Source organism: Plecotus auritus (assembly GCF_963455305.1).
Source record: "Plecotus auritus genome assembly, chromosome: 6".
NCBI lineage: Eukaryota > Metazoa > Chordata > Mammalia > Chiroptera > Vespertilionidae > Plecotus > Plecotus auritus.
Window position 1 is genome coordinate 21,051,835 of NC_137773.1, and position 24,775 is coordinate 21,076,609.

The 24,775-nt window shown below is 52.5% G+C and overlaps 1 protein-coding gene across 2 annotated transcripts; it reads left to right on the forward strand.

The window, feature by feature from the left end:
- The first annotated feature begins 1,646 nt into the window (after positions 1–1,646).
- Positions 1,647–22,832, forward strand: SPARC (secreted protein acidic and cysteine rich). 2 transcript variants are annotated; one of them, XM_080675827.1, is made up of 10 exons: positions 1,647–1,911; positions 11,309–11,377; positions 12,812–12,877; positions 13,480–13,567; positions 14,934–15,055; positions 15,713–15,833; positions 17,524–17,657; positions 18,681–18,829; positions 21,040–21,188; positions 21,682–22,832. In XM_080675827.1, exons 2-10 carry the CDS (start codon positions 11,321–11,323, stop codon positions 21,708–21,710), a joined length of 915 nt encoding a protein of 304 aa, XP_080531953.1. In that variant the 5' UTR covers positions 1,647–1,911; positions 11,309–11,320; the 3' UTR covers positions 21,711–22,832. The 2 variants fall into 2 exon arrangements, with proteins under 2 accessions (XP_080531953.1, XP_080531954.1); XM_080675828.1 differs by having other exon boundaries at positions 1,827–1,911; positions 12,815–12,877.
- Positions 22,833–24,775: the final 1,943 nt, after the last annotated feature.

Consider the following 24,775-nt stretch of genomic DNA (forward strand, 5'->3'; position numbering starts at 1 on the left):
TGCCTAGAAGCTATAGCAACCAATCCTATAAAAATATACATCTGTCCAGATGGCAAAACAGATCTCTGAGGAATCTGCCAGCACCCTGTATGGACAGCCGAGCAGAGCATCAGCCCTGGCTTTGGACCAGGGAGAGGCCTTGGTGGTCATCCAGAGCAGATCCTTCCTTGGAATTCTGACTAGTCCCTTTGAGGACCTGGAAAAAGCCAGGGACCTTCTCTACAGAAAAACACACAGATGCCCAAAATTTCCATCCAATTTTTGTAGGTTTGAGCATCTCTGAAGACCAGCGTTCAGCACGATTCCAGGCTGGAGCCCTATCAGAAAACAATGCCCTCATTGATTCGAGCCAACTATGTGTCGGCTGCTATTCTAGACACCGGAGCACTGCCGTGAGCAAGGCACGTGAAGCCTCTGCTCTCATGGAGCTTCTGTCTCGTCGGGGAGAGTTTCTCATCGTGACAAGTTCGAGGAAGGAGATAAAACAGTGTAAGGTGATGCACTATGACAATGAGAGAGGGAAGGAGGTTGATGTAAGTTTGGTGGTCAGGAAGGCTCTCTCTTAGAGGACATCAGGACAGAGACCTGAAGGATGAGGAACTGTGGGCACAGGAAAATCAGTTGGAAGAATGCTCTTGCTAGAGGTAAGAGCAAGTGCAAAGATCCTGGGGTGGAGTACCGTTGGGGTTGCTGAGGAACTAACAGGAAGCTAGTGGGACTGAAGTAGAGTGAGCAAGGAGGACAATGAGGAGGCGAGAATGTTCTCCGCCTTCTCCCTTTGTATGTTAGTCAAACCCAGTCCATGCTTCAAGATCCACCTCTTCCATGAAGCCTTCTCTGCCTGCTCCTCCCTGGCATCCCTGCCATGAGCCCCGGCGATCTGCCTCAGAGTCTGTCCCACGCGTGTATCCACAGGGCATGTCCTCTCAGCAAGACCCAAAGCTTCTGGAGGTCAAGGACCGGATAGTAATTCTTGTTCCTCCAACCAGGACCGAAAGCACTGAGAAGTTCATGGAGCATCAGTCAGAATCACGTTGAGTGTGGAACCAGCCTGCCAGGTGGTCTTGACAAGTGACTTACTCTCTTTGAGCCTCTGTTTCCTTTTTAGTAAAACGGGCATCATAACAATATCCAGGTCAAAGAGTTGCTGTGAAGATCATTCAGGCCTCAGAGAACCTTGATTACTGTTACTTCTCTGGTTATTATCAATACCATCCATCACCTTATCTGTTCTATACTGATGACACAGATCTCCCAGCTAGAAAGCCAACCTCTTATGTGTCCATTTGTGATGTAACTCGAGTTAACAGTGTTGTTTTTTAGACCATATACCAAATCCTCAGCGAGGATGCCAGTGGCAGCTTCTCTTGTCTGTACAGAGGCCAGTCCTGGCCTGGCCTTTGTCGCAGACACAAGGCCTTTAAATTGCTTTGCCCTTCTCTGCGTTGCCTGATGTTGGGCTCCTGTGAAGATTGCTGTCATAAAATCAAGACACTTGGCCTTGGCTCTGCCCCCGGGGGCCCTTGGGCAATCCCTTGCCCCCTCCCGGCCTCGGTTCCCCTTTGAACAACAGGGAGGCTGTTCTAGGTGATTCCTGAGGCCCTTCCAGCCCTGGCACTCGGTGAGTCTGTTTAGGCAGCAGCCCCAGAACCCAGGAGGCAGGCGGCCGCGTTGGGAAGTCTGGTCAGGACAGCCCACCACAAGGAGAGGAAGAGAGAAATGGAAGACAGAGACAGCTTTGGCTGGGGGTGGGGGTAGGGGCGGGGGAAGGAGGAGACAGAGGAGGGGGAGGGACCTCCCCGGCCCAGAGCTCTGAGTGGTTTCCTGTTGCCTAGCTCTAAACCCCTCCACATTCCCGCAGACCTTCAGACTGTCGGACGGCACTCAGCCTGCTGCCTGCCTGCCACTGAGGTATGCACGACCCTGCCCTGCCTGTCCCTTCTACATCCTACACCCCGGTCCACCCCTCCAGTGCCTGCACAGGGCGGGAAGCTGTGTTAGGGATCTGGGTCAGGGAGGGGGGTGCGCATCTCCTTTGGCCTCCCCTTGAGGGCAGGGGCTACGGACTCCCTGCCTGTTGCTTTTCAGGTGCAATCACAGTGTAACTTCTAGGTTTGCAGAAAATAATCTCACTGTGTCTTGGAGGGAGTCTTCACTCTGTGTCTGGCTCTGGTTTGAGAGGCTGCCTGCCTGTCCCCTTTGCTCCCTTTGCAAATGGGGCAGCCGCCTCCTTCCCTGGGAATCTGATCTGGTCGCAGCTGCAGAGGGGACCTGCCGGCAGCCAGGGTCTGCCCGGCTCCCCATTCCGGGAGAAGAAACTTCCTGGACTCGGGTCTTGGTCAGGGGCTCTGTTTTCTAAAAGGGACTTCGCATGAACAATAAGCTAATCTCCAGAAGGCTAAGGGGGGTTTTACCTTTAATTAGCACCTTACGGAAGGCTCCTGTTTCCCTTGAATTCTCCCTTATCCACATCCGCACCCCCAGACACACACACTGACTCCAGAGGCCCCGGGTCTTGGGCTGGGCATTGCTCCCACCCTGGGCTCCGGGGGTGTAAACAGACAACCACTAGCAGTGGCGCTTAGAGAGTCTAGATCTGAAGACCCAGGCGTCTGCTATGGTCCAGCCAGGGCGCTGGGCCTGAGGTAGGCTGCTGGGTGTGTGTGTGTGTGTGTGGGGGGGGTAGGTGAAGGTGGGATGGGGGGATGTGCTGAGAAGGGGAAAGGGGAAAGGCAAGACCGAGAAGGTTCCAGGGCAGTTTTTCCACACCTCCCGGTTTTGAGAAGTCCAAACCCTACAGAGGACCCGTGCTGCGCCTTTAGGGTATTAGGTCTTCTTCAGATGATGCTCCTCCCGTCTTTTCCCTGCTGGCCCCACTGGCTGGTTGACTTGATGAGTGGGCTTCCTGAGTCCTGGGGGTACGGAGAGAAAAGGGGCCCTGGCATGAGGCAGGTCTTCCAGGAAGCCCAGTCTGCCCAGAAACGCACAGAGAGGCGCACATTTGCCCCCAGAAAGGACAGCATTCTACACAGAACACAAAGAGACAATGTTTTCACCAGCCATACTCTAGGCTGAGTGTCTATGCACCCAAGTGCTAATGGTGGTGTGAGAAGCAAATCGGAAGCAGAATGGCAGACGTTAGGCACACATTCTGCATGTGGTCTTGGGTAAGTGACTCCTCTGGACTTGGTGTCCTGTCTGTAAAGTAAGGGTTGGCCTTGAGGGGCTGTGGGACACCTGACATCCTGTGAGACTCTCAAAGGAAGGTCTCTTAAACGGGGATCCACAGAGCCGCCTGTGAATGGGCTTCAAGGCATCTGCAAGCCCCTTAGAACACTGTGACAGGAGAGAGAGAGAGAGACAGAGAGAGAGAGACAGAGAGACAGCACAAGAGGGTGTTCGCAGCCTGAAAATATTGTCAGATGGATGCACAGCCTGCAAAATAGCCAGAGGGCATGGTGTGGGAGATGGAGTGGATGGGGACTGGGAGCTAATGTATATTTGCAGGAGGATGAAACAGTTTGAAATAGAAATGGCTGGGGGAAGAGAGAGTTAACTCAGCCATCAGCTGCCACATCGACAAAGCCTAGAGCAGAGGGAGGGAGGGAGGGTGGGGTGGAAGTGGGGGAGAGGGGGGTGCCTGGAGAAGGAATCAACTTTTGAAACTTTCTCCAAGTCCCACCCACTGAAAGGCTCTTCTCTGCCTGACTCACTGTGGGAGGAATGCGAGTTGCCACGGTAACCTTTTTCAGGGTTTCTGCCTGCTGGCTGGGAGGGGATGCTGGGAACACTCAAGAGTACATCAGGCTCAGTCTGAAAGTCCCCCACTCCGCTGCATCCCCAAAACTAAAAAAGCAGGCTGCAGGCCCTGCCCTGATTTCCCAGGACCCCAGGGCAGCTATGGGGCTGTGATAAGCTTCCCAGACAGGGTCTTGAAGACCTGAGTTTAGTTCCACCTTTGCCCCGAAGATGCCATTTGACCTTGAACTAACAATTTTTCCTTTCTTAGCCCCATTTCCTTCTTGGTTAAAGAGCAGTAGCAACAGCCACCTGACAGGGAAATTATGTGGGTGAAGCGGGGAATTATGTGGGCTGGCAGGGAAGCACTTGCTAAAATGTGGCCCTCCCGCCTACTGCACGGGTTTTTAGAACTGATGGATTTATGGCATCCAAAGGGTTGGTGAAATCGTTCCCAGATTTTTTTTTTTTTTAAAGGGGGCAGCTCCATCATTTTGGGGGTTGTATATAACTTCCCTTTACTAAAAGTGCAGACAGTCATATTAAAAATACACTATGTAGATTCATTTTGATTTGGGCCTCTTGAGTTTTTCCCAAGAGTATCGTATCCTCCAGTGTTGACTGAGCATTGGTCCAGGCACCAGCAGGGGTGGGTCCTAACTCACAGTGAGTGACATTGGGAAAGACCCTTCCCACCCCTTGGCCTCAGTTTCTCAATCTGTTAAACGGGGAATCTAGCCTAGATGGTCTCTAGTTGCCCTTCCTGCTCTGAAGTCCTGCAAACCTAAATCCACGATGCTGCCTTCATTAGAAGGAAGAGCTGTCCTACATTTTTAACACCCCCTGTTCCCAAACTTGAAAAAGAAACAACAGAGGAGGGGCCCTAGCATCTTGGGTTGCATAACAGTCCTGATAAAATCTTTATCCAACTGTAGAGACTTGTCAGCCACTAGAATGGCTGGGGCTCGCTATTCACAAGAGCAGCTTTTCTTGCTGAAAACAAGCTATAAATAGGAAAGGATGGTGGGAGAAAGGCAAGAGCTGAGGATGTGACATAAACAGGAGAATGTTTGTTTTTGGGTGTTATTTAGATAGGTAGCTAAGTATGCAGAGATAAACAGGGACAGACACATGCCCACGAGGATGCAGCGTATACACATTATTTCCTTTTTTTTTCCAGTATAAACGTTATTTCATCAATAGGCACCTATTGGCACAGCTAAAAATAAATGCCAATCAATACATGAGCAGACCCAGAGGTCATGCACCCAAATCCCTGATACCTTGACTCACAGACAAATTCCAGGTAAATATCCTGATGCATCTGCAAACTCTACCCTCACCTGGACAGGCTGAAACAGACAGATGCTGAGTCAGGTAGACACACACACAGGCACACAGGTACAGCTTCACACAGAAGTCCCCAGTCCATAGGAAACTTACACAGACACACCGGCAGGCGTTCAAACACAACTGCCATTTGCAGCACATATAGATGTACGCAGCCAGACACAACTATAGGTCATGATGGGAAGATAGACACATTACATACATACATACATACATACGTACATACATACAGCACCAGATCACTGTTATATTTCACAGGTAGATAAATTGAGACTCAGCAAGGGAAATAACTCACTCAAGGTCACACAGCAAAGTGTCTGAGCCAACCTTCCAGATGTTTGGAAATATCCAGATGTTCACCTCGCTTTTTTTTCTGGTTTTCATCTGATCAGTGTGTTATCCCGTCTCCACACCTCCCTCTAGGCAACAAGCCCCATGGATAATGAGCAGTATCTCCTCTCCTTTGCTGCCTGCCATGGCCTATCCCAGCCCCCATGGCTTTGTCACTGGAGCAGCCTGGTGATGTGGCTAATAGGCAGCTGCTCTTTGCTTCCTGCTGACTCCCTCCCCGGCCTCTGTCTTTAAAGGAGGGAGGGAGACGGGAGCTGCTGAGCTTTCACTGACCAGGGGGATTAATGAAGCTACCTTTTCTCTGCATCACAGAGCCTGACTCCCAGTCCCAGTCCTGAGATCGGGGACAGCCGGGCTGAGCAGGGCCAGAGTCAGCAAGCAGTGACTTGACACAATTATTTAGAAAAACAGCCTCCTCTTCACCCAGGAGGAGGTGTCTTAGTCAGGAAATTAACTCTGTTCTCACTCTTCAAGCCATAGAGCTCGATGTCTGGAGGGGAAATATGGATGGGATACAAACTCTCTCTGGACCTGGGTTCTTTCAGAAGCTGGGTATCAACAGGAGATCCCTCTGAATCATCTTGTGTTAGTTGTGGCATTAGAATTCCAGACTGACCAGATGAAAAAAGAAACAAAACGAAACAAGGTTAACATCTGAAAGTTTAGCTCAGCCACCCGCTTGCTGTATGACCTGGAGTGAGCTGTTTCCCCTCTCTGATCCTCAGGGTTTGTTTCTAAAACCAGAAACATGACAAAGAGGTTCCATCACATGGCTTGTGAAGTTCACAAGCCATGGCTAGTGGCTGCCAGAAGAACTGTTCAGGATTCAGATGCCACTCTGGACTTCAGGGGGAAAGGTCCTATCATTGATTAGTAATGTCTGCCACATGCACAAGAGGAGCAGGTGGAGGCATATATGCCTCGTATTTGCCATCTTTAGGACTGGGCATTTGGATGTTATTTCTCATCCCCTCCATTTGTGGTCACAGGGATACAGCAGTGGCCCCTAGGGGGAGCCAAGGAGCAGAGCCTGAAGCTCCACCCCTGGGCTGCTCCTAACCACGGTGAAACGTGGCATGGTGAAACGTGGCATGGGTAGACGCCCGATTTCCAGGCCCAAACTCAGGGGCTATTTCTGAATTGCCCCAGAACCTCTTCAATCCTAAGCTTGAGCACCCATAACACCCTAAAATTTTCCCTGCCTTCTTCCCTTCCAGCAAGAAATATTAGGAGTGGAAGCGGAGTTGAGGGGCAAGTTGGGAGAGGTGATATTCCTAACCAGCTGCCTGAGTTGACTCAGAAGTCAAGAACCTTAGGGACCCCCTTGCCCCAGGGTTTTCAAATTGTGTTCATAGGCACCCAGAGAAGCTCCAAGGGCTTCCAGCCCCATCTCCACTCCACTTTTACTGGCTTTTGTTTTCTAATTTCAAGCTGATTTATTGAATAGATAACAATACATTCACATGTTTCAACAAATGCAAAAGGGTTTTAGCTGTTCATATGTTGGACTTCCGCAGAAGATGTCACTGAGAGGAAGGGCTCCCTGGCAATCATAATTTTGAACACACGGATGTAAAACAACCTCCTCCTCGTGTAGATGAGTGCATCAGTGAGGTCCAGAGAGTACAGGAGTTTGCACAGTGAGCTGGGCCACATCGCCAAGACTCAATCTCAGGACTCCCGGCTTTCATGTCGCCTCCAGTGGCTGTGTGGCTCCAAGGCCTGTGAGTGCCAGTGTGGCCTCACGGGCCGCTGTGGCGCCTCTCTGGCGTGGCTCGGCCCTCTTTCCAAGTCCCAGCTCCCTGGCAGGCCTGGCTCACGGGTTCCTTTTTAGCTTCTCGACTTGTTTTCCTCTCTTTGGGCTTGTTTACCATGAACGTGGGTTTTTGAAAGCCTTGTTTCCAAGCCAAACAGTGGGAGCGAGATGCTCGTTTTGCGTCAGCAGCCCAACTAAGAGGCCAGCCTGGAGGCGGGGCTGGTTTCCCCTGGACCCAGAGGAGCAATGTCTCCTTTGTTCCACGCTGACCGCCTTTCTCCCTGGGCCACAAAGAGCCAGGATTCCTGCCCTGGATTCTCCAGGGGGATGGAGATTCTGGGGTCCTTGGGTTTTAAGATGCTCTTCCAAATGACATTAAGCAATGGATTCCCTCATGTGTATCACCCGTGAGTTTTTCAAGGTAGGTGAGTTACTTCCGTTTTACAGATGGAGAGGTGAATTGAGGCCCAGAGAGTGAAGGTCACTCTTCGAAGGTCATGCAACTGCTAAGGTGCAGAGCCAGGATTTGAACCTGTACATTCCATCTCCAAAATTCTATGATTCTGAGATTTCCCCCAGTTCTGACATTCAGCAACTTTCCGGTGTCCAGGGAGACCTGGAGGAAGCCTTTATGTGTGAGGGAGATGAACTGGGGGGCTGGCTGTACTTTTCCATGCCCAGAGTCCTTTCAAAGAGAGAAGTGACCTCAGCCTCAGGTCCCGCTGGCAGCCAGGGTCGGCTTCTCAGCCATCTCCAGAGCAAATAAAGGCAAAGGAAGGGACTTGATGTACCGAACAGGAGGTGGCGGCCGCGGTGGGGTAGGGGGAGCCGTGTCTGCATTTGATGACCACCCAGCCAAGGGAAACATACCTCCTCTTCCTCTCCTGGCCTGGGCCACCTTTCCTCCTGCACCTCGGCCAGTTCACAGCCCAGCTGGGCCCCATTCAGGTGGACACCTGGGAGGGAGCGGCCGCCAAGGGAAACCGAGGTGGAGAGCAGCCAGGGGTGCAGTGGGGCCGTGGGGCCTCACTCAGCCCCGCCACTCACTATCAGGGGCTCTTGGCAGGCTCTCCCCTCCTGGGCATCCGTTCCCTCACCTGTCCCATAGGGTAGAAAGACAGGCCACGAGGCCCCAGTGGGATGCTGGATTGTGAAAACACTTTCGAAAAGATAAACACAGGCATCATCACAAACTCAGGAGACACACAGAAGGGAGTTTGCATTGAATACCGGTCATTTATAGGAAGGTGTTTATATTTCCACCAGGCCTAGGTTTGATTAGCAAAGGTGTGCACGACTGAGAAGCTGAATGTCGGGGTTGGAGCCTGTGTCCTGACCTTGCTGAGGGTACTGTCGCACCCCATGAGCTCTGCGGGATGGGCGCCTGGCCTCGATGGCCAGCGGTGCCTTAGAGAACCTCGGAGATGGCCTGCATGGCTCTGCAGGGGGTGCGGCTGTGCATGAACAAGAACAGCCCGGCTGCTCCCCTTCCCTCGGTCCCATCACCTGGGACTGGTGATGTAGCGCAGGGCGGGACCCAACATTTGGAAAACAACTTGTCCTCCAAGATTTTGGGTCCTTTTTTTCTTTTTTAAAATATGTTTTTATTGATTTCAGAGGGGAGGAGAGAGGGAGAAAGAGATAGGAACATCAATGATGAGAGGGAATCATTGATCGGCTGCCTCCTGCACACCCCCTACTGGGGACTGAACCAGTGACCTGGTTCATAGGTCGACGCTCAACCACTGAGCCACTCGGGCCAGGCTGGGTCCTTTTCTTAATGCTTTCACTTTCTGTATTCCTCCCCCACCTCTATGCCAGTCTCGGAATAGGATTTAGAATCTTTTTCTCTTCTGGCTGCAAAGCTGGGGTCGGAGGAGGCAGAAAGGGTGAGTGTGCTGCTGGGAAATTGCAGGAGGTCATGAGGCAGGACAGGTGGCCGAGCCTGCCCATAGCCGTTCTCTGGTCGGAGAGGCAGCAGGGTTCCTCCGCTCAGATGAAGGACACAGACTCTGGAGACCAGTCTTCCTGCCTCTCCAGCCCTGGCTGAGCTCTGTCTCCAATGACCGTACCTCTCTGTCACTGCAGCCCAGACACGGTGCCTTTTTTGCCCTAGCCACAGTCTCACGTTGGCCTTCAACTTCTGAGAGCCTCAGACAAGTCCCTCATTGACGCTTTCTCTCCAGCGCCGTCCGTCAGAAGCCACATGCAGGAGGTGTTTGACTTGTGTCTTCCAAATGGGGAGGCAAGAAGGGAGATTTTCCACCCCTAGGCCTGGAGGAACAAGCCTACAACTGTGTGCCAGGGGAACATTCCCGAAACTGCCTGGAAAGGGAAGACGGGACTTCCCTGGGAGTCGGGGCCCTGGTGAAGCAGAGCCAAGGCCCCTGGTCAATTCCTTTACATTTTTGTTAGTTTTCTATTATGCACACCCCAGGAAATGGGAGGCGAGATTTGTGTTTATTTTAATCCAACAAAGGAGCGTTAGGGACTCTACTCTCTCCTGCCTGCTTCTGCGATTCACATACTGTCCTCGAGTCCAAGTGAAGATGCTGGTGCCGGAGCTGATGCGGGTACCAAGCCAGCGTGTGCCTGTGGTATTGTAAGGGCCTAGTTGCCACCTCCAAGCTCACCTAGTCTAACGCTCTCAATTAAAGGAGGGGGGCAACAAGGCCTAGAGAGGATGAAGGACTTTGCCAAGTAACCAAAACACCATTGAGGTAGAATAAGAACCCCTGGAATTTCATCCCAAGCCGAGTGGTTTTTCCACACCTCCAAGGTGCTTGGCCAGCTGAGAGGCCTTGGAAGGAACCAGGGATGATAAGCCTGATCTGGAGGTTTGGGGGGGATGACAGAGGGAAGACAAGGCAACCGCTCCCCTTGCCCAAGAGCGGCTTGGGGGCCGAGGGGCTGTGCTTGCTCTGTTTGGCCACAGGAGGGGGAAGAGAGTAGATCAGGCGAAGCCTGGGGGAGGTGAATTTAGATCAGTCTAAGGAAGAGTTTGAAAATGGAAGCACGTTTAGTGAGAACAAGAAACAAAATGTCTTCACCATGGACCCTCTATTAGGGATGGCACAGTTGGCATGGAATTGCCGGCAGGGGGAGGGGGAGGGTCCTGCTTCCAGATCCTACCAGTCATGAGAGTCAAGAGTTCAGCATCGAAGGGGTGAGGTCTTAGCAGTGACCAGGGCAGGAGAGCTTCCTAGATCCAACACACACCCTTTAGCTGTGAAGGGGGAAGAGAACACGCAGCACATGTTCACATTTGGACAGTCTCCCTACAGGATCCGGAGAGAAACTGCCCCTTCTGGGGAGAACGGAGAAGAGTGTGGCCACCCTCACGATTCCACAGGCCTAAGACTATTGTTCTTTGTTTTACAGTGTAGATCTCATTGTCTTAAATTGGCAAGAGGTTGCTGCCTGCTAACTTCTCCCATTGCAGAGGGGAAGTGGGTGGGGGGTGCAAAGGAAGAGGGAGAGGAGGAGGAGGAGGAGACAGGAGACTAATTCTAGAACTGCAGGCCCCTTGGACAGGATCTGGCTCAGCATTGTCCAGACTTGGCAAACTGGCCAATCATCTTCCTGATCACCTTTTAAAAACTTCAAATAATTGTATTGAGAAGGGACTTTGTATCATTACTATAAATGGAAAAACCTGTGTACCTTTGTCATCAGTAGAAGGAAGCTATAAAAATACATACAAGGAAGACAAAACAACTTGTTGAATTCCAACTGGAAATAGTTTCCTGGGGAGGCTCTGAGCCAGGGCCTGCTGTCTGGTCAAAAGGAAGGGAGATGAGTGTTAGGTGCTAAAGATGCCTCAGCATCAACGAAGACGTTCCCATGTAATCAGTGTGGAAAGAGAACTGAGCAGAAGCAGCTTTCTCCACGTCTTTCGCTGTCATAGAACATGTACATCTAAAATTATCTTGTAGGCCTGGCCGCGTAGCTCAGTTGGTTAGAGTGTTGTCTTGTGTTTCTCTCCCTCTCTCTAAAAATCAACAAATAAAAACTTTAAAAAAATAATAAATTATCTTGTATGACACTGGAATTCAGCAACAGAAGGAACCTCCATCAGAAGCCTCCTACTCACTGAAATCTCTCTCCCCGCAGGTTCCCAGCACCATGAAGGCGTGGATCTTCTTTCTCCTTTGCCTGGCCGGCAGGGCCTTGGCAGCCCCTGTAAGTAACTAGAGATCATCTCTGCTTGGTGTCGCCTCCCGCCACCAGCTCAGGGCCATCGAACCTGCCAGCCCTGGATGCTCAGAGGGCACAGGGACTTCCCCATCTCAGTTATTTGTTTTATAAATATATATATTTAAAACATTTTTTAATAGGTTCAGGATAAAATTTGCAATGAAGACCACCAGGTGGAGATTCCGGAGAAAAGAGATTTCCCTGTAATAAGATGAGCTTTTTAGCATCAGAGTTTCTCAGAAGCAGACTAGGATTGCTTTAAAAGGTGGAGACCATTGTGCCACATGAGCAATTCTAGCTGAGGGGGAGCGGTGCTGAGGGGATGATTTAGAAGAGGGCCCAGCCACAGAGTGGGGGTGGGTCAGTTTCTGGATCCATGAGAGCTCTTTGGTTGCAAGCAACAGACCGCAATCTGACTAAATTAGGGAGAGAAAGGACACAGAGGTAGATTATAAAATCAAAGGCCTTGGGGAGGAGTAGATAAAGGAAGTTCCAGGACCTGGGAGGTAAGAACTAATGGACAGTCTCGGAGAGGTTGCCATCTGAATAGATCTGCTCCAACAGTTTTCACTTTTTGAGAGAATGTGCCAAGAAGATTATAAAAAAAAAAAAAAAAAAAAAAAAAGAAGAGTGCCAGTCCGGCCGAGCTCAGGTCCTGGGCCTGTCCTGGCCAGGGGGGTGCGGGCGGGGCCCCTTGACTGACACGGTCCCTCCGAAAACTATGTGGAGGGCCAGGATGGTTGTCCAAAGCTACATGGGAAGCCTTGGCTATGGGAGGGGTGAAGAAAGGTGGGCAGGCAGAAAGAACAGCTTCTTTCAACCCAGGATTCCCTTGTCCTCTCGTCATGAGTGATGGCAGACCCTGGCAATCCTGATAGAGCGGGTAGATTTTGGCAAACATTTTGACAAGGTTAACATTCTTTTTAGAAGCAGCCCCAGCCAGCTAGCAGTCTCCAAGTTATGTTATCTTATTCCTTCCTACTCCAAGTTGACATGGCAAGAAGGAATTGCCTAATAATCATACCAATCATATCACACTTGTGGGGAAGAGAGTGACATCTGGGCAGATCCATGGTGCCCTCCATCCCCTCGGGGTTTGCTTCCCCATCAGCGATGAGAGGCGGTGCTCTGCCCCTGTGGTCTGCAGACTTTTTTGGAGTCGAAGCAGTGGGAATGCGCTCCAAACCAAAGCTATACAAAGACTTCAGATGGATGGCATAACCAGGAGGCGCTCGGAGTGCCATGGGGTCCGTGTCTGGCTTCTCCTTGGCCATGTCGTCCCACCCGGGCGGTCTCTGAGGCACAGCCTGGGAAATCTCCCATGAGCTGCTCCCAGCTTCAGTACTCCAGGCCAGAGGCAGTGCAGAGGCAAAGCCGGCCTTGGCCTTGACCTCTCTGAACCCCATTTTCTCTTCCCAGCAGCAGCAGGAAGCCCTGCCTGATGAGACAGAGGTGGTGGAGGAAACAGTGGCTGAGGTGTCCGAGGTAGGTGGGTGGTGGCCCCTGCCCCTCCCTGCTCCACATGCTTTCCCTGCGGAACCCAGACGGGCTCTGTGGGTCTCCTGCTGGATCGGAGCACTTGTCCCCCTTGTGCACACAGCACAGATGCAAACCCTATACATCCTCCAATCTTGACAGCCTCCTGGGTGCTTCCCAAACCTTCAGTGGAACCCTGCAGGGGGAGCTATAATTTTGAAAGCTTTTATTTCTGAAGCTGTGGGACCATTTTTCTTAGATGATCACCCAGTCTCCCCGTACATCCAGCTTTTGAAAGGGGAGCTGCCCGTGTTGCTGGCAGGGGTAGAGGGCTTGGCACTGCCTCTTGCCCTAACACCCCGGTGGCCTGGACGCCTCTGGATAGAATCCAGGGCACAGCCGGCACAGTGGGGCGGTAAGGTTAGGTCTAAATTCTGCAGCTGGCATTGGTGCTCGGTGACCTGGACCCAGCACAGCTCTCCGGCTTGTCATCTCACCATCCCCTGTGGGAACCTAAAGCTTCCACCAAGTCCCCTCCAGCCTGCAGCCCTTTCTTCCAGGTCTGGGGTGGGGGTGGGGCCAATGGTCTCCTTCTTCTCCCTCCAACCCAGGTCCCCGTGGGAGCCAACCCCGTCCAGGTGGAAGTAGGAGAATTTGAGGAAGGTGCCGAGGAAGCTGAAGAGGAGGTGGTGGCTGAAAGTAGGTCCCTTCCCCATGTTTTGCCACATCCAGTGTTTGCCCTCTGCCGCCTGGGCGTGGGGACAGCCCACATGAGGTTCCTTCCCAGGGAAATGCGGGGGAAGGGGGGGTCCTGCATCCAGGGCGGGCTGTGGAGGAGAAACGGCTTTGACTTGAAGGTTGGGAATATTCTCTGGAATCTGGGAAAGGCCTGTGCAGCCAGGCTGTCCATGCTGGGAGCGGCAGGAAGGGAGGTCCTCGGCTGGAAACGGCTGCTCCCTGCACAGCTCTTCTCCCTGATTCCAGAGGGGGTTCGCACTCTCACGGGGTCACTGGTCCCCCAGCTCCGCGATGGCCTCTACCTGAGCCCAGGCCCCACACAGGAGCAGACCTGAGCACACCTTCCATACTCCTTAGCTTACGTAATTTTCATGCAGCCCGAGGCCTGGATCCCTGGCCTAAGTATCTGGTGCTGTCCATGGAGTTAGTGCCAGAGAGAGAGAGAGCTAGGGCCCCTGGCTCCAGGCCACCAAACTGGCATCTCCATCTCCAACGTGGACTTGGCAGGCAAAACCACCCACATGTGCATTTCGACTTGGCCCCTCTGCGAGCACCCTCGGACTGCTTGCTTAGCTCCTGGTCCAGCTTGCCAGCCCTAACAGGAAATGATGCAGAGGGCAGCTCCTCGCCCCGGGGCTGTGGAGGATCGGCATAAGAGCACTTGGCCCAGTGCCCTGCAGAGCAGGCGTCTAATAAAATGACTAAAATCCCCAAGTCAAGCGTCAGGAGGAAAGGCTAGATGCGCTCTCATCCTGAGGGCACAGAGCTTTGCTGGATGCAGGGGCGTCCATTGAATCCTGTTCCTTCCCCTCCACGTCCACCTCGTCCGGTGTTTACCAGGCACTGCGGCTCCATTGTTCCCTGTGGCCTCGGAGCCCTTCTCCCTTTTCCTCTGCAGCCTCTCCGGCTGTTTTTGTTGGGACTTGCAGCTTCCTGGCTCCATGATGGTTGACTTTCCCCCATCGTTCTAGAAAGTCTATTCTAGAATCCAAAAATGCCTCACTGATTGATCACCTGAGAGCTCAGAACACACTGCTTGCTTCGGTCCTCAGGGGAGCCACATGGCATCCCGGGGTCATAGACTGAGCCTACAGCACCCCCAAGCTGTGCCTGAACATGATCTCAGACTGAATCTCTTACCCCAAGACTGAGATAACTGCTCCCCTAAATGCCAATCCTGGGCTCAGCAGAAGGGAGGGGAGGGCTCAGCTGCCCCAAGCCCAGGGTAGGGGGCACAGGCGAGGGCTTCTGGCCAAGGATAGGACTGGATTGGGTTGGGGAGGATGTGCTGGGCCGGGTGGTGTGACTGCATGCCCTGCACTCCCAGACCCCTGCCAGAATCACCACTGCAAGCACGGCAAGGTGTGCGAGCTGGACGAGAGCAACACCCCCATGTGCGTGTGCCAGGACCCCACCAGCTGCCCTGCCCCCATTGGCGAGTTTGAAAAGGTGAGCACTGAGGGGTGAGGCGGGGCCGGGGGATTGGGCCCTTCCCAACACACAGTGTCTGCCCAGCAACCTGTTGGCTTGCTGGTTCTACTGAGCAGCTCTAGTCTGTAAAGCCTCCTGGGTTAACTCTTCTGCACACTCTGCCTTGTTGCCATCTCCAGCTTTAATTCACCCCATCCACATCCTCCAGTTTTCTCATATCTCAGCCCTGACTCAGTCGTGCCTCTGCTCAGAGACCAACCATGGCTCTCAGCATGGCCTGAACATTGGCCTGGGATGCCAAAGACTGGGTTCTTTTTAAATAATACATATAATTTTTATTGATTTCAGAGAGGAAGGGACAGGGAGAGATAGAAACACCAATGCTGAATCATTGATTGGCTGCCTCCTGCACACCTCACACTGGGGATCAAGTCTGCAACCCGGGCATGTGCCCTGATGGGGAATCGAACTGTGACCTCCGGGTTCACAGGTCGATGCTCAACCACTCAGCCACTGAATTCTTGTCACAGCCGCACCATTAACTCACTGTATGACCTTGGACTAATCGCGGTCCTAGCTTGGCCTTCGTGTCCCCATCTCTGAGATAGGCGAGGAGGGTGGTACCAGCAAAGGGCTTTGGGAATGAAGGTGAGGTGCTCTATGCTTTGCCAACAGGTGTGCAGCAACGACAACAAGACCTTCGACTCTTCCTGCCACTTCTTTGCCACCAAGTGCACCCTGGAGGGCACCAAGAAGGGCCACAAACTCCACCTGGACTATATTGGACCCTGCAAATGTGAGTCTCCTGGGGCCCTCCAGCCTCCATTTGGGGAGAGAGCACTGAACTGGCTTGGTATTGACTTTGCCACCCCTGTGCTGTGAGATCTCAGGCAAATCTCCTCCCCTCTCTGAGCCTCGGGGTTTATGTTTATAAAATGAGATGATTGTCCATGAGTAGGTTCCTCTCAGCTCTGCATTCAGGACATTGCCTGGGAACAACTGGGCAGTTGTGAAAGCACAATAGCAGGGAGAATGTTTTTCCTCCAATGATGAGGAAGTTCTTCTATAGGGCTAACCCAAGTCTTTCCTGCTTCAACATTGTAAAGTAAAGATGAGGTCCCACCTGGTACTATAAAGTGTTTTTAAACTATTGAATGCTTTAACCTTGAGGTATGCCTGTCAATTCCCTGTAAGCCCCCGTTACTCAGTATTGTCAGATCCTTGGCCCTCTTATTCCATTATATTCCTATCTGCCCGCTTCAGACACATGATTAACTACCCTATTCTAGAAACCTGGGAATCAGGTGTTTGGGGGAAGAAGTGCCAGGGTGTTGTCTGGCTTTCTGTCAGTGATGCCAGGTGTAGATTCAGCTGGCTGAGGTGCCTCCTTCAGTGCTGGCAGCTTCCCTATCATTTGAAACACCCAAGGCCACATCTGCTCCCCAGCCAAGACAACATCCACGTTGTGTGCTGTACATTCTGGCCCCAGATGGCCCTGGAGAGAGCCACGCACCTGCCTCAGGTGTGCAGAATGCAGAAAGGCGGAGGGGAAACCCAGGCTCTCCCATGGTCAGCCCACCTCTCCAGTTTTGGGGCCCAGGGTGAGACGTGAGAAGGCACAGGCCTGAACAAGGGGGAATGTTGGTAGGAGTTTTGGGCAGTGAGACTGAGGAGTGTGCCAAGGAGCCTTTTACCAAGTGGCTCCTGCTGTCCTCTGGGGCCTGCTGCTCACTCGCCCCAACTCCCAGTGTTTCCATCACTGAGCTCCTCTTCCATCCCCAGCTGTGGGTGAAGAGACAGTGGTCCTAACCACCGAGGGGCTCTCCGAAGGTCTAAGGATGAGGGAAAGACAGACCCCTGTGCCCAGGCAACCGCATGCCCTGGATGCTGGATGAGGCTCTGATAATGTGGCCTTGAGCAAGTCCCTTCTCTCCATGCGAACCACTAATAAGTCTCGTAAGAGGGGAGACTTTGATGAAATCTCCAGGTGCAACATTCTGGGATTCTAAGTTCCAAAGACCAGGATGGAATCATTATCACTAAGAATGTTCTGATGGTTAAACAGTTCTGACACCCCACTCCCCCCACTGCTGCTAAGCATAGCCTGTGGACAGATGTTATTCTTCAAACACCTCCCAATAGTTGACATCACCAGCCTGGGTCCTAGGCCCATCACTCAGAAAGGTGCAGGAGCCACTGGAGTGAGCCATTACCCTCAGCAGGTCAAGGCCAATGTCAAAACCAAGGGAGCAGCAGACATGCCTTTGAGCTTTTCTGTTTGCAGAGCGTTCTTCCCCACACCTGATCTTTGCTCGTGTGGTGTGAAGAAACTGTGACCCAGAGAGGCCGAGTCACTGTGCCAAGGTCACTTTTAGAAGTGTCTGTAGGATGAAGGCATGAGGCGGGGAGAGAGGCCCAGCCAGCCTGTTGGCCCCAGGCAGGGAGAGTTGGGGTCTGTGCTGACACCCTGGTATTTTGGACCCTAGACATCCCTCCCTGCCTGGACTCCGAGCTGACCGAATTCCCCCTGCGCATGCGGGACTGGCTCAAGAACGTCCTGGTCACACTGTACGAAAGGGATGAGGACAACAACCTCCTGACCGAGAAGCAGAAGCTGCGGGTAGGTGGTCTCTTCCCAGGGCGCCTGCCTGGCCCTGAGCTGGCCCCAGCCTGTCCGAGATCCACAGTCCCAGTCCCAGAGCTAGGCCACCAGGTGCAAGCCTACATCCCTGCTCTGACAGGTGCCTTATCCTGGGCGCTGACACGGGCTTTTCCTCGCTGCCTGTGGAGGTTCAGTGTGCACAGTCCTACCTTAAAGGCTCTGAGAAGTACTGTAATGAAGAGACCTGCTGCTCACTTGGTTTAGCTCACTGTTAAAGAGACACAAACAACCCTAGCACTTTTTCCTTCTGGTCTGTGGCTCTTGAACTTTAATGGACATATCAAGCATGGGGGAGTATTGACAAAATGCAGATTCCCGGGCCTGGGCCTCCTGGATCGGTGTCTCTGTGAAGAACCCTTGGAGATCACCCAGGCCCCCACCTTTGTGGATGAGATGCTGATACCCCGTCTATGCCACTTCCCTCATTTTGAACCCTGGGCTTGGCCGATTTCTGCCTGCTCTGGCCTCCTGTCAGGGTGGGGGGCACCCTGCCTGGCCCAGACAGTTTCCCTAGGCCCTCTGTCACACAGTGTCTCTGCCTCCACTGTGGGAACCCCTTTCACGTCCCGCGTGGTTCAGGGTTCTGGTTCAGGGTTCTGGTTCAGGGTTCGGGTTCTGGAGAAGGCCGCACACAAATGAAAAAAGACTAGAGAAATATTAATTTGGGAAATGGGGTCCAGGCGGAAGCCCACCTCTAGTGGAAGGACTACGCTTTGCTTTGGCCTTGACATCCCTTTTATTCAGGTTTGGGATACACCCAATGCCCTTAGGCAGGTAATTCCAGTAACAGGCAGATTATCTTATCAGTAAGGATTTACAAGATTATTTGGTGGGGAAGTTGCTTCAGCTACCATTGTCTCAATTAGATAGGGAGTGGTTGGCTCTGACCTTTCAGAGCTTCAAGGTTGACCAGCCTTCCAAGGTTCCTTGTCCACACCTTTCTAATTAGTGAGACAATGATCGGTTTCCGGCACCCCACAGGTGAAGAAGATCCACGAGAACGAGAAGCGCCTGGAGGCTGGAGACCACCCCGTGGAGCTGCTGGCCCGGGACTTCGAGAAGAACTACAACATGTACATCTTCCCTGTGCACTGGCAGTTCGGCCAGCTGGACCAGCACCCCATTGACGGGTAAGGCCAGGCCCCAGGAGCACAGAGGGCAGGCTGCCCTGGCCCCGGAGTGCACAGGCATGGGTCAGAGCTGGCAGGTGCCCTCGGTACAGCCAACAACCCTCTCAGCCTCCTCTGATGCTCCCAGCCCTGGAGCCCACAGTGGGCCCTGGGACTGGGGCAGGAAGGAGAGGCGTCCAGAGAAAGGATATAGAACTGGGGCGGCGGGGAGGGGGGGCGGGGCGGGCAGGGCGGGGAGAAAGCAAGAGACACTCCTTAAGCCAGGAGAGGCAGAGGTCAACGGAGCCTGACAGTCCTTCCTCAGCCCTGTGAGTGCTGGCCTTGGGCGTCCATTCCTCCAGGGAAGGAGTGCCAGACTCCAGACGGGGTGGTGCGGGCTGAGGTGGGGCAGCCTGCACGCCCGCAGTCCTTCAGCGAGACCCTGAGACCCAGCCCCACAAGGCAAACCGGCCCTGGGGGTTCGTAACAATTCACAAAGCCAGTCCCATCACATCGCAGCCTGTGGTTTGGTTGTTCTTGCCTCTCGTCCCGATGAGTTATGAAGGCTGTGCAACCGCCCGCAGAATAGGCAGGCAGTGGGCCAGTGAACACCCTTTCCTGGGTGTCCATGTGTCCCAGTCTAGGCGGGGGACTTAACGGTAATCGGACTGACACGGGCCCTGCCCCCAGGAGCGCACACTCTGGGTGATGGTCTAGCACAGTGGTCGGCAAACTGCAGCTCGCGAGCCACATGCCGCTCTTTGGCCCCTTGAGTGTGGCTCTTCCACAAAATACCACGGCCTGGGCGAGTCTATTTTGAAGAAGTGGCGTGGAAGAAGTTTAAGTTTAAAAAATTTGGCTCTCAAAAGAAATTTCAATCGTTGTACTGTTGATATTTGGCTCTGTTGACTAATGAGTTTGCCGACCACTGGTCTAGCAGCTAGACTCTAGCTGGACCTCACAATGGAAGGGAAAGGGAAAGACGCTCGGGAAGGTGCAGGCGGTGGCTTGACCAGCTGCGGCCGAGCAGGGGTTGTCACCCTCACGGAAGCTCCTGGCCCTGCCTGGCTGTGTTCCTGGAGGAACACGTGGCTTGGGGAGCTCGCTGTGCCCAGGGATGCTCGACTCCGGGAGGCTCATCTCACTCAGGCACCAGCCCTTGTGCCCGGAGCCTGCCCGCCCTGTTGGTGATCTCCTTGGCTGGGGTCTCCTGAGCTCTGGGAATTCCCTGCTGCTTCTCTCCCAGGCTGGGATCTGACTGCATCACTCCCTGTGGGAGGGAGGGGAAAGGTCAGGGGAACATCTGGAGCTCGGGGCAGAGCGACTGGATCCCACCACAGGGAAGGGGCCAGGAGGGAGGTTTCTAGGTGGGGCTGCAAGGGACTTGCATCTGGAAGAGCAGACCAACCTGGGCCAGGGGCCCAGCCTCCCCTCTTCTTGTCCCGGAGCTGCAGAGCTGCGGGGTGACTTGCGCGGGACCCTAACCTTCCCTGGGCCTCAGTTTTCCTGCAGGTACACAACAAAGGGGAGGGGGTTCCTTCCGTGAGTTGGGCGGGGCAGCGAGGGTCTGGGGATTGGAGAGAAAATTGGAGTCACATTGCAGCCCCTTGGGAAGAGGGTTCTGAGGACAACCAGTTGAGGGCTCTGAGGAACAAGGGAAAATCCTACATGAGCTCTGGAGTCAAGGTCGAGCGGGAGGAAGAGGAACGGGGACAGGGGTGAGAACTAGAAGGCCTCCCTCTCGCAGTTACATCCCATATAAACAAATTAAAGCTCTGTGGGGAAGGTTAGAGGCCCTTTGGCCCTCCCTGCCAGTCCCAGTTCCTTCCCACGCTCCTCCCCAGAAGTCATCACTGTCCTCAGTTCGATGCCTCTTTTTAGACTCTTTCTGTGCATTTGCAGCTGTAGAACTGTGTGTCCCTAGGCAACAGGCTTGGCTTCATACCAGATTTTGATCTACCAATAGCAGAGGTGCTGAAATTTTCATCTGAAGTTTCTGTGCCCCTGATTTTTAGCCAATTAGGAAACAAACGCACCAAGAGACCTTGGTTATGAGCCCATGGGATCTCAGAACTGGAAGGGCCCTTAGGCATCGTGGTTAATGCCTCCCCTTCTGATGGAGGGGGAAGCTGAGGCTCAGGTGGGGCAGTGCTACTTTCTAAGTCCCAGCAGACCAGTGGCTTTCTCACGCCTAAGGCCCTTCCCACCTCCCTCCTCCCCACCCCCTGCAGGTACCTGTCCCACACCGAGCTGGCCCCACTGCGTGCACCCCTCATCCCCATGGAGCACTGCACCACCCGCTTTTTCGAGACCTGTGACCTGGACAACGACAAGTACATCGCTCTGGATGAGTGGGCCCGCTGCTTCGGCATCAAGGAGAGTGAGTGTCTGAGCAGAGGGGCTGCTGGCCTCCGCCTCCCTCCCCTCTCTTCTGTCATCTGACTGACACGGGCCCTGCCCCCAGGAGCGCACACTCTGGGTGATGGTCTAGCTGTCCTCTGCCCAGCTCTGCTCTCTGCCGAGTTAACTCCTATCTGCTCTCCCTGTGGGGTGAGCCTCGCTCTCTCAGCGCTTCCTGACTACCAGGCGGTCTCTTTCTCTCTCCCTTCCTCGAGCATTAGCATTAGCGCTCACTCTGCCTCGCCTTATTGGGGAACTGGCAGGTACCTAGAGAGGAAAGAGGAAACATAACGTGGCATGTGTGTAAGTAACAGGGACAGGGAGACTGGAGTGTTCAGTCACCGACTTCCTGGATGACCTTGGAAGGTCACCTGGCCCCTGGTCCTGGGGATGGGGGATCCCTGACTCCTCGGGAAACACGCCTTGTGCATACGGGCCTGGTGTCTAACTCTGCTCTCTCTTCTTGTTTGCAGAGGATATCGACAAGGATCTGGTGATCTAAGTCCACACCTCCTCCCGCAGTACCGGATCCTCTCTCTTTAACCTTCCCCTCCCTGTTTCCCCCAAAGTTTAAAATGTTTGGATGGTTTATTGTTCTCCCTGGGGACAAGGTGCTAATATAGACGTAACTGAACACATTAACGGTGCTAAAAATGGAAATTGTAACCCAAATCAAGACATTCTTAGCGGTAACTCTGCCTCTTGCTCACCCACTAACGGTCCCGTTTTTCTCTGCCCATTGTCTTAGTGGCAAAGGGGTGGGGACTTTGATCTGTTCACATCTGCCTTCAACACATACTGCATCTTCAGATTTGCCCTTGAGTTCTCTGTTTCAAACTCATGCTCACCAATCAGATTCTGTGTTAATTTTATTTCAGGGTGTTGGCTGCCGGTGGAGTGGGTGGGGGTCTTCCCCACCTGGCCTGAAGGTGGCAAAGGGAAGTTACAGACAAGTGACGTTGGCAGGAATGTTTCTGGGACTAGAGGGTGGGGGAAATCCTGGAAACCCACCTATGGAACAGCAGATAACCAGTCTTGCTTGCCCGGGGCTGTGTTTGAAAGCATGTAAGCTCTCACTCAGACCCAGCTCCTCAGCACTCCCCTCATCTTTCGGTGCCATTTCCTCCCCACCTTAGGCTGTTTATTCAAACTTTTGGGAGCAGTGGACCATCAGTTCTCTGGAATCCACGCAGCCTCTGGGGGTGAATCTCCACATGCTACAGGGCCTCTCCCCTCCTAGCTATCTGGGAGAGGCAGGACTAGGATGCTGTTCAGCCAGGAAAGCCAAAATCAGGAGTGAAGTGTGGAAAGTTGGAAAATAGAAAAAGTGGAGTTAGTGAATTCGTTTTGTTTTTGAGTTTTGTTTTTTTTCTTTTCATTTTTGGATGAGGGGTCTTTCCCTTGGTTTCTAGCATGTTTTTCCTTTTCTCCACTCCCCCATTTTCCATGTACTAACCAAGAGAAACTTCAAAGTCAATGGGATGGCCAGATCTCACAGGCTGAGAACTCCTTCACCTCCAAGCATTTCATGAAAAAGCTGCTTCTTATTAATCATTCAGACTCTTGCCATGGTGCAGAGAGTTTGACAAATCTTTCAAAATAAAAGTAACGACTTAGAAACTGCCTTCCAGAGTGATTGTGTATGTGTCTCAGTCACCTCGCCACCCTGACATGCAGACCCATGGACATAGGTGTTTGTGCGCACGGCTACACAAATGCAAACTTTTGCAAACACACTTATGCTTTTGAACACACACCTGTACACACACAGAGGCTTATTTATGCACAGGGAATGTATGGTTCCTATAAGCACGAATTTGTCTTATTTTTATAACTTGTGGGCTAACTCTTTTCGTTATTGCACTTCATTATCAGAAACATCAGGTTATGCAACTATCTCTTTTCACTAATTAGTTATTCATCCATCCATCCATCTATTTATTCAACAAATGTTTATGATGAACCTACTAGGAACCAGGTCCCATGCCAGGTGCTGGAGATACAACTGTGGGCAATGCAGACAAAGCATTTGTTTGCCTGGAACACACAGTTTATTGAGGAATAGATTAAACAACTGCACAACTAAATATAAATTACAAGCTGTGGTAGGTGCCAGGAAGGAATATAAGAAACCATGAGTATAACAGGAGAGCACAGAATTATTCTGGAGTCATGCTGTCCCATTTGGTGGCCACTACCCATGGGTGGCTATTTACATTGAAATTTGAATTAATTAAAAATTCAGCTTCTCAGTCACACTAGACCAGTGGTTGGCAAACTGCGGCTCGCGAGCCACATGCGGATCTCGATCCGCGGTTTGCCGCTCTGTTGACTAATGAGTTTGCCGACCACTGACCTAGACTCTCGATTCCAATACATACAGGTTGTTGTTGTTCCTTGTGATTAAGCCCCTATCCCAGTGGTCGGCAAACTCATTAGTCAACAGAGCCGCAGTTTGCCGACCACTGCACTAGACACTTCGAGTGCCAACAGCCATAGGTGGTTAGTGGTTGCCTTACTGAGCAGGGCAGATCTAGACCTTTTTCATCACTGCAGGAAATTCTATTGGATATGGCTGTTCTTAGGGCATCTGGGAAGATTCCTTGAGAAAACTTGAGTCACAAAAGAAAAGAAGGGATTGATTGTAGGGGGGTGGGGGGAGGGAAAAGGGAGGGGAAAAGCATTCCAGGCAGAGGGAACAGCATGTGCACAGGCTTTGAGGTAGAAGTGGAGCGCGATGAGTCTCAAGCCAGCGTAGCTGTTGCACAAAATATGAGGAGTAGGTCATACCGGGTGAAGCAAGAGGTGGGCAGAGGCCAAACCAGGCAGCTGTGTGGGCCGTGGTAAGGAGTTTGGATTTTATTTTTTGTGCAATGGAAGTCTTTGGAGGCTTTTAAGCCAGGGAGGGGTGGGTATTAAAATTTGCTTTAAGAAAACACCGATCCTGGAAAGATAATGGCATAAATGCGCAGAGCACTTCTCAAAGCTCATGCGTGCCATGATGTGATTTTTCAGGGTGGTGTCCTGACTCCCCTTAGAGAGACAGGCCCAAGATGTGTGCTCCACTGCAGGGGTCACACAGTGGGTCTTCAGGTGCCCAGCTCAGAGTTGTTTCTCCCCACCTCTTATTTTAAATTCTTTTCAAATTACCAAAATAATACAAACTCATAAAAATCAGGCTGTTTTCTGGTGTTCTTTTTTCTGCACAACAGGAGAGAGAGGAATGAGAGGGACTGGCCAGTTGGGTCTTGGCCATTTGTGGAATGCAAACCAGTCTCCTAATCTCAAGGATTCTCTCTCTCTCCAGGAAGAGAGACAGATAAGGTAAATGTCAGTGTTGGCTTAGCACTCATGCTATGATGTTTATGAGGTGCCTGGAGTATGCTAGATATGACCGTGTTCTCCTCAGCAAGCCGGGCATGGTCCCTGCTGCCCTGGAGCTGCCATTAACAACCCCTTCAGGTAGAAACCATAGAAACACAAAGCTAACGGGAACAAGGACTGAACAGGGTATCCCCTCAGGTCAGGAGGAAACTGTGACATCTGCCCTGAGGACTTTAGGAACGG